The 10180-nt window shown below is 30.0% G+C and overlaps 1 protein-coding gene across 1 annotated transcript; it reads right to left on the bottom strand.

Moving 5' to 3' along the window:
• Positions 1–1005: 1005 nt before the first annotated feature.
• On the bottom strand, positions 1006–6276 carry LOC147806896 (uncharacterized). The gene is made up of 2 exons (XM_087167386.1): positions 1887–6276; positions 1006–1841 (listed from the first exon to the last, which is right to left on the bottom strand). The coding sequence occupies exon 1, from the start codon at positions 5105–5107 to the stop codon at positions 4364–4366; it is 744 nt and encodes a 247-aa protein (XP_087023512.1). The 5' UTR covers positions 5108–6276; the 3' UTR covers positions 1006–1841; positions 1887–4363.
• Positions 6277–10180: the final 3904 nt, after the last annotated feature.

The raw sequence follows: 10180 nt of genomic DNA, 5'->3' as shown, positions 1-10180 counted from the left end.
CCGAAATTAAAATATAATATCAAGTTATCACTCAAGTTATAAAAAAGTAATGCATGAAAAAGTATGAAGCACTGATGCAAAGATTTAACTTTCTTTAATTTAACAAAATGATTCAGTTAAAAAAGTTTTTAAAAAATTATTATATTTTACAAATAGCCTATAATTAAACAAAAAAAAAAGATATTGAAAAATAGAAACTTTAAATGTAACGAATGACATTAAGGTAATTAGAAAAAATTGTCTATGTTTATAGATAAATAAAATGATGTGAACAATTTTTCAATAAATAGAACACTAAAAACAAAAAATCATACATAATATTAATTTGTTGACTTTTCTAGATAAATAGTACAACAAATTTTAAGTACATATTATCCAAAACATAAAACATACATTTGCACAAAAATATTATACAAAATACTATTACCACAGTTTGCTTTCTTTAATTTTTTTTTATATTTTCATTTTCTTTTTTTTTCTTTTTCTTTTCTTTTTTCATATTTTTAATATTATATTTTTTCTTTTTTTCTCCTTTTTTTTTCTTCTTTTTTTATTTTTTTTTTAATTTTTCTGTATTTTTTTTATTTTTTCTGTATTTTCTTTTTTTATATATTTTTCAAATTTTTTTATATTTTTTTATTTTATATTTTTTTAAATATTTTTTTTTTTTAATATTTCTTATTTTCTATATTTTTTAAATTTTTTTTTTTTTTTTTTTTTTTTTAAGCAAACTGTTAGATTGTTTACATAATACATAGGTTCAAAAGATTACAATCAAGTAAGCTTTGGATTTGCAAGTGTTTCATGGAGGCTTAAATTGGTTGGATGTATGTTATATATAATGTGGAATTGGATTTTTTAAGTAATTGTTTAATAGATCACTTTATACCCCCTTTTTTACGATGGGGGGGGAATTTTTTTTTAATGACAAGATTTATAAATAAATGAATTAAATAAGTATATAAACATGAATAAACAAATGAATTAAATTAAATAGCTTTCAGATGCCCAAGAAAAACCATTCAAACCGAAAATAATTTCTCAAAAAAAAATCACATTTAAAGAAATAAAAAAAAAATTAAAATTTGGAATAAAAAATTTTATACCCCATCTTTTTAATTTGTTACGATGGGGAGAAGTGGATTTTCTTGATGGCAAGAATTAACTATAAATAAATTAATTAAACAAATATAAAATCTTTCAAAACACTGCAGAAAATCCATTTAGTCCGAAAAAACTTTTTTTTAAAAATTCACATTTAATGAAATAATAAAAAAATAATAATTTGGAAAATAAAAAACTTTGTGCCCCATCTTTTTTTTTTGCTGCGATTAGGGCAAATGGATTTTCTTTTGTTTAAATTGATTAAAACTATAAAACATTTAAGATATATAATGATCTAACTGACTGCAGATTTTAAACTAAGACTAAATGAGAAAATTGAGCTATACATTTCTTAAAATGTTTATCTATCAACATAATTCATTTTTAAAAATAAAGTTATTTTGCAGCTAAAAGAATAATGTTTATATATTACTTATCAAAATTAGAATACTACAGATGAAGTATGCATGTAAATTAACAATGAACGATAAAATACTTTTAGAACAAGCCTCCATAAAAACAGCAAAGCAAGTTTAACAAAGTTTTCATCTTACTTACATAAAAACGATTCAAGAAAAATTCTCAAATAATCACAAGCTTTTAAAACAAATAGGAACATAATAAATGAACTAAAACATCCTTCTTGAGTAAGTTTGTTTATTTTTAATCACCCCCATTTCCTTGTTTCTGTTATTCGATGTTCTACACTATTATTTAGCTTAAATAGGTAATAAAAACTTAAGTTATACGTTAGTCGAGTCAAAGCTGCTTTTAAGTTATACGTTAAGTTATACGTTAGTCGAGTCAAAGCTAAGAAAGGACAATCGAAAGACTTGTCGCCCATTTTGTGCACAGTATGCACAGTTTCAGTATTAATTCTTGACAGTTATTTTCTCTACGGAATTGTTAAGCAGCTGTCCATAAACTTGTTGATATGGTGTAATGTATGCATCAGAACTGAGTGTCATTTTACTGTTGGGATACATCAAATTTAAATGAAGAAATAGTCCAGTTACTGAACAGATATGTGATCTTGTTTCCCATTAGTCCACTTTTTTCATATACTTCCCAGTTTTCACACCAAGTTGATTCGTCTTCTTTTTCTTGGGCACTACAGCCTATGGCAGGCCAAGGCTGTCCCAATAAGTTTTGCCATCTTAACATATTCTGTGCCATGGTCTTCCAGTTAGTTATTCCTTTTATCTTTAGGTCCCTCTCAACTGCGTCCAGCCACCTAGTCGGTGGACAACCCCTTTTTCTTGTACCTTCTGGTTTAAAAAAAGTTTCTTTTTTAAACCAGGTTAAAAAAAAGGTTGGTAAATATGGTTAAAAAAGTTTTTTTTAACTTTTTTGCGGGGTTTTGGTCTTCAGATCTATAAAGGTGTCCCAGACATCGAATACGATTGGCCTGAATAACATGAACTATGCCTGGTTGTTTATACTTTTTATATAACTCATGTTTGTAAAGGGTGCACCATTTGTTATTCTCATAGACTGCACCAAATATTCTTCTTAGTATCCCTCTCTCAAATATCAGTAATTTGTTCTCTTTTTTATTAAGAGTCCAGCACTCACTACCATATAGGATCACAGGCCGTAAGAGTGTTTTGTATATGTTAATTTTGTCTTTTAAGAAATTCACTTTTTAGTTGGCGTTTTAAACCGAAGTAGCACTTGTTTGCCATTGCTAAACGGCTATTGATTTCAGTATTTGCGTCATTTTTGCAGGTAACAGTAGTTCCAAGATATTTAAATTCATCAACAGCTTCAAAGTCATAATCATTCACATGAAAGGGCATTCATTGCCTTAGTGAGCCCTCTGTTTATCTCCATGTGTTTAGTTCTGTCAGCATTAATGATTAGTAGTCCCATTTCACTAGCTGCTACTTCAAGAGCTTTGGAGTACTCCACTACTGATTGTCTAGATCTTCCTATAATATCAAGATCATCTGCATAAGCAAGAATTTGTGTTGATCTTTGAAAGATACTGCCTCTTACATTGATTTCAGATGCTCTGATTTACTTTTTCAAGTGCGATATTAAATAAAAGGCAGGCAAGTGTATGTCCCTGCCTCAGACCACCATCAGTGTAGATGAGCTCGGAGAGTTAATTTTGCAACTTACCTCTGCACTTGACTCTTCTGAGTGTTGCCTTTGTCAAGTTAACAGGGGGAATACCAAATTCCTCCATTGCTTCATACAACTTATTTCTCTTGATACTGTCGTATGCTGCCTTAAAGTCAATAAAAATAGGAAAAGTCTCAATGTTAAATTCGTTTGTCTTCTCAATAATTTGTCTTAAAACTTGTATTAAATCGGTTGTAGATTTTTCTCTTTGTAAACCACACTGTTAACTTCCAACCACCTTCTCCACGTGTGGTAAAAGTCTTTTATATAATACATTGGAGAAAATATTGTATGCTGTATTCAATAAGGTAATCCCCCTATAATTTTTACAATCCATCAAAGCAGATAAAACTGCTTTGGCAGATAAAACCAGGCAGATAAATCCAGGCAGATAAAACCATCATCCCATTCAATGGTCATCTGTTCCATGGTGGAAATAGGTGCTATCTCGGCATTCAGCGCGAAGCGCTTCGAACCGATTCATCGAATCTAGTAAGTCCTAAATTATAGTGTCATAAGTTCACAAGATATTTGTAAGATATCTACACAATATAAGTCCATTGTAGATGTTGGGCCTGAGTTGCACTGAAGAAAATCATCATTGGGATGGGGTATTCCCCTGAAGAAGTGTCTGAAAAAGACTGAGTGCCTCCTGATTTTTAAAAAGTTCTCGTAACTCTTTCATTAGAGTAACCAAACGATTAGCTGAGGTAGCTGTAGTTGAAGCTTTGTTGTTGAATCTTTTTCTCCTGGGGCTTGACCTCGCACCCAGAGAAGTTCGAGGTATGATCCTTACTGCAATTGCAGCAGGTAGCTGGTGTGTCCTTGTTTGTTTGTTGTTTTTTTTTGCACTGAAATCCCTCCGGCACACTTTATACATCTTGGATCGAAAGTGCAGGTACGCTGAGAATGTCCGAAGCCTTGACATCTAAAGCACTGTATCTGCCCCCGTCCACCACGAAATTTCTTGACACAAATCGGAAAGTCCTTAATGAATTCGTTATGGTAGATCTTCATGTAGTTCTCGATCTCTGGTATGATGATGAGGAACAGTGGGAGTGGCCTATAGGCCCCACCCACTTTCTTTTTGAACTGAACAACTTTCAGTATTTCTAAATTCTGCTTCCCTAATTCAAGGGAAATATTGTCCGTACTGAAGTCCGTACAAAGGAAGCTCTCGGATGAGAACTTTTAGGTTCTTGGGTGGTTGAGCTTTATGGACATTTGTGGATGGCTCTGGGACTTTTTTTGTGCTCTCCTCCGGAATTTCCATTGGGACTGGAGTCGGTTTCACTGGCGAATTTAGAGGGTCAGAAGAACAGTTAGTATGCTTTGTTGAGTCTACATTAGTTGAGTTCTTATTATTATTCCTCTTTCTCTTTCTGATAGGTGGTTCCTTAGGATTTTCTGTCTGGGGTTTTGTCTCAGAGGCCGAAGGCTCCTCACTAGGTTCCAAGTATTGGTCAGGTTCAGTAGCATTGGTTGTGACCAATTTCTCAGTTGTTTGAGCTATGGGAATTGGGTCTTCTTTCTTTGCTAATTCCATCTCCTCCCGTTTCTGCCTGCTTAATCTGTACATGATGTAGTGGGCAATTTCACTCCTTTGAGTGATGTAACGTCGATGAGATCCATCAAAAGTAGGATACTTTCTGTAGAAATATCGGAAAGAGTCATCAATTTTGTACAGTTCCTCTAGGGGAAACTGTAGGTAGAAGGCTTCAATTTCAGTCTTTTCTAAGTTTCCGGGTGAATTATATTGCGGGGGAATCCCGCAGTTAGCAAGTATATCATCTAACGATGACTCATCAAATGGCAGTACTTGAGAGCGGCCGGAACGGAAAACCTTTCCGCCGCGCGCTGTTCTGTGATACGGCATTGGTCGATCAGAGAAAAAACACGTCCTCACTAGTCAAAGGCTTGAGTCGATCTCTCTGTCGGCATCTGTTCCAATTCCCATATCCTGCATATATCTTGGATTGCCCTGATCAATGCTGGTTCCTTAATTACTGGCAATGTCGAGTATTTTCTAATCCATTCATATCTTCGCAACTATTATAATCTCATATCTTCTGAACAGACTCTTACTTGTATTATTTTTACAGACAGGCCAGACCATCTCAAAGTGTTTTTTTTTTTTTTTTGGGAGTTAGTTACAGGCACATATGTTTGGAATAGCTTGACATTTGAGATTGAAGTTTCAATTTTCAGAGCAAATTCTGAGCGAATGTTGTATTTTTTCTTCAAAAGTAAGTTGGTCAACATCTTTTTGACATCGACCACTATCATTAGAGCCTTGAAATTGAAGTTTGTCTCATCATTTTTGCTTTTTATGAGCCAAAATGCATAAATTTGAACTGGTTACTAAAAAATGGTTCCTTAAATCCTAATGAACTGATCGTTTAAGCTAATCAGTTTAACTTCTTAGAAATAAGATTTTTTGATAATTTGTATCAGGCTTCCTCATAACCTTTTGTTGATATCACTCGTTATTTTAAAACGAATCACAAACCTAGATTTTCAAGCCATTCCTAAGAATTGAGAAGTGATCAAAGTGTTCTCTGAAGTGTTCAAAGCTCAATTTAAGCAATTTGAGTAAACTGCTTTTTTGTAAGCGCAATCATTGAGCTTGTCGCACGTGACTATTCAAGCATTTATCTGACAATTTAGATGGCCTAATAGATTTAAGTTGTCAAATAATTAAAATCCATATAACATGCTTACAGTTTTTGTAACATTTCTCGATTTTCGAATTAAAAGTCTAAATGTTGTGTTTAAAATGGTGAATGCTATATTTGAAGCTTTCAAATCTTTCCTCTAAAACTTATTTAACTAAGTTACTTTCTAGCTGTTTATATTCCAGAACGTTTGGATTTTCGATTTCTTTTTCTTTTATTTTTACGTCAATTCAGTTCTCAGAGATTCAATATTTCCAGTTGATTCTGCATATCTTTTAACACACTGTTCAAGAAGCTACTCAAATTCGATCTCTCATTCAGCGAGTTTACGAACAGAGTTTGCACTATTCTTGGAATTCCAAACGTTTGATCGGAGTATGAATTAGTTTTAAAAAACACTAAAAATAGTTTGTTTCGTAATAAAATCCAGCTTATTGATTCAACTCAGTGTATTTAACTTTTTAATCAGTGTGAGGAGGGGTGATCTTGAAATTTAAATGAAAGTTTCATTTTTCTGAAAATGTCTGCTTCAAGTATTTTCTATTGTATCTAGTTTTGTTTAACGTTTAGTAATCTTTTACTTATAATACACAATACAATTAAAATATATGCTCTTTCAACTAAAATAATTATAACTACATTCAAATATACACTCGTAAATAAAATTAGCTTTTAAAAATAATATCATAGAGAAAAAAGTTTTAGAGATCAAAAAATTACTAATAACCAGCACAAACAAATACATTTGAAACAAAAATTAACACGATTTTAAAGCTTGATATATTTTTTAAAGTTCAGGCATTGTTTAATAATAATAATTCGTTAAGCTCATAAAGCTAAGGTCTAATCTTAGAAATGAAAAAGTTACTTTGAAAAAATGAATTTTCTAGAGAAATTTTCAAGTAAATTAAATAAAAATCATTCTGATTTCGAAAATGTTTAAAATAATCAAAAAAAGCTTTTAAACATGCAAAACAACTCATCGTTAAAACAAGAAATTCATTAATTTTTATTTGGGGAAAAAAATTAAAGTTAAAAAGATTTAGAGCTAGCAAAAGATAAATATTATTGAAATTTTATAAGAGAACAGTTCATTTTTATTTATCTATAAACTTAAACTACGTCTTTGTAATTTTTAAGAAGATGCAATATGCTTAAAACTATTTAAAAAACAAAAATTGAAGAAAAAAAACATTTAGATAATAATAAATCTTTGCATAGGTGATTTTACTTTTGCAACATTTTTATATATTAAACAAAGAAAAAGAAATGAAACTCGAGTTCTAAATATTGAGTGACAATACTTCTTAAATTTTAAAATAGAGTTTTGATATACATGTCGGCAACGCTGACATGCTTTGTCGGTATTTCTATACTCTACAGCATTATACATTGTATTAAGAGGACGTTATGAGGATACAGTGAAAACCCTATCTAACCCTAACAAAAAATAATTATTTTCCAATTATTTTTTATCTAAAAAGAATTACTTGGGGCGAAGATTCATATAAAGCATCTTAATTAAAATGAAAATTCTTAAAAGAGCTTGCTTTTCAAAGTAAAAAGCAGATTTACAAAACTTTCAAAGTCTTGTAAAAATAATCGCATTTTTTTAAAATTTTCCTTATACCTCGATCGATACACACGTTTACGAACGAGAAGCCATCAAAAAATATCCATAATTTACCCACTACAAATTGATACTTCGTTTTTTTTTGAAAAAATGTTAAAATAGTATCTTTCCTTAAAAAAAAGGGTTGGGGGGGTGATGAATGTACACTCAAATTCCTGCATAAGATTAATGTAGTTAGACATACCAGTCTTATCACGAGTAATCGAAAAACTTGTTCAACACATGGACAGGGAAATAAATGTTGAGAATTTACGCCATTCATTCAGTTAGCATTCGTTATCTTATTAATCATGGAACAGATTGTGGTATGAAAGAAGGTTTCACGTTAGCGATCGTTTAAATATTAATGCAACCATTAGGTTTTATGAGTATTGTGTGTTTTAAAAAAAGGGGTTTTTGAGAAGTTTCAGAGATATAAAATATTTTCAAACTATGAAGCAAAACTCAAATTTACAAAGGTTTACCATTTTAAATTGCGTATTGCCATTCCATAACTTTTTCTTATAATTAACAGGCTACTAATTTTAAAACACATATCAAATAAAATAAAACTCTTACTGATCCTGCATAAAAAAAAAAAACGTTTCCAGACAAAGACTTTGATCATAGATGATTGATGTAATTGAGAACAGCCGTTTTTAAACGGACTGCTGCTGTCGATTAAAAATTGGCAGAAAATGTTTTCGCTTTTTGTTAAACAACCTTTCACAGTAAAACGTCAAAAGAACTTTTTATTGCGGCGCTTTATTAACGTTATCTTACCGGAAAAGATTTTTATTTCATTAACGTTTGACAACACCAGTTTTTTTTTCTTCTTTGTAAAATGAAAAATATCTTTGAAATATATGAAATCTCTGAAATAAATTGATTTTCCCACAAATCTGAAATACTAAGATCAATTTCAAGCATTTAAAAAACAAGCAAGGGCTTAGAAATTCTTAATTTGTGTGTTATGCACACGGATAGCTACGAAGATTGTTCAATTTTAAGCATCAAATTAAGAAATAACATTTTGGGAACAGCAATCTAGATACAAATTTATTTATATTTTTAAACAATGCATTTATAATTATTGATAACATCAACAAATTTGGTTGCAGATTACAAGGAGTCGCTCGCTACCTTATTACTTCTATGGTAGTTCATAGTTGTAGAAATGTTTGATTTTTTTTTCATAAGATTAAGATGATTTAGGTTTAAGTAAATTATCAGTTTTTTAATGAAATGATTTATTGATACTTTTAATTAATAGAAAGGTTACGAGGATTTCTTAGTTTCCTCTAGAGATTTAACTTTGATATCACATTTCGTAAACTTTTATTTTTCTCCATTTCTTCAAGTTTTGAGACGACTAATCATGTACTGATACATTCAAAGAATATTTAGTTTTATAAAACTGTTTCAAAATAGTAATTTTTTTAATTAAAAAAGTGTCGTTAAAGAAAAAGTAAAGAGAAAAGTAACATTAAAACTTTTTTTTTAAAACTGCTCAACATTTGACAATTTTCCAATATTATCTGTAATATTTATTTAGAAAAATCGCTCTAGGATTTTAAAAAAATGTTTGCCTTAGATTCGAATTTTTTTTTGTTTAATAAACCTTTGCATGAGTCACTTTTTTCCTAACATTTTTTTTTTGTACTTCAATCAACAAGTACTAAAATTCAAGTAATAAGTTACAAGTTACTTAATGTAATTTAATGCGCTAATAATTTCACTGAACTATTTTTGAGACAAATTAACACCTCTAAGCAAATTCATTTCAAAATTTGAAAAAAAAATGCCACCACTTTATCAACAGTGCGTCATTATATTAAGAGGATGTTACGTGGATACAGTTGAAATTTATTATAAACCTTTCAAAAAATAAATATTTTCGAATTATTTTTAACTTAAAAGAATTACTCGGGGCGAAACATTCCGTTCAGAAAAAACAAAGGAAACAAAATAAGTTTAAAAAAAAAACAATTCTTAAAAAGAGTTATGCTTTTTTAAAATAAGAAGCAGGTTTACAAAACTTTCAAAGTCTTGTAAAAATATCAAATTCAATAAAAAATTTATATACCTCGATCGATACAAACATTCACAAACGGGAAGTCGATGAAAAATTATGAATATCCAAAACTTTCCAACTACTCACTACAAAGTGATACTTCGTTTTTATTTTAAGAAAACATCTTAAAACGTGATAAGATCGCAATTTAAAAAGAGCAGCGGAACCATTAAAATCCAATCTATTCCTTAAAAATATACATTTACTTAAAATAAAAAATAACTCGGAAGAAAAATACATAATTGCAAAGATATCGCAAGGAGATGCATAAAAATACTCAAACTAATACATAAATTGAGTATGGTTAGATATGACATCTTTTATCACGAGCCATAGGAAAATTTTTTCAACGCATGAAGACACATGACAGGCTAATAAGTTTTAAAAGTTTACACATATTTGAAAATTATTTTGTGTCAGGAAAGGAGGTTTTCCATTAACGATCGTTTTAATATTAAGGTAAACATTTAGCAGAGTTGGTATTGTGCGCAACAGAAAAATAGCAAATTTTATAATAAAGTAATTAATTTGGTTCAAAGGATTGCTAAAATGTACAACAAAATCGCACATTTTCATAAGCTTTGCCAT

Source organism: Parasteatoda tepidariorum, chromosome 7 (assembly GCF_982258835.1).
Source record: "Parasteatoda tepidariorum strain Cologne lab strain chromosome 7, Ptep-v5.0, whole genome shotgun sequence".
Classification (NCBI taxonomy): domain Eukaryota; kingdom Metazoa; phylum Arthropoda; class Arachnida; order Araneae; family Theridiidae; genus Parasteatoda; species Parasteatoda tepidariorum.
The sequence above is the reverse complement of the archived record's forward strand: the minus strand, read 5'-3'. Positions and strand labels throughout refer to the sequence as shown.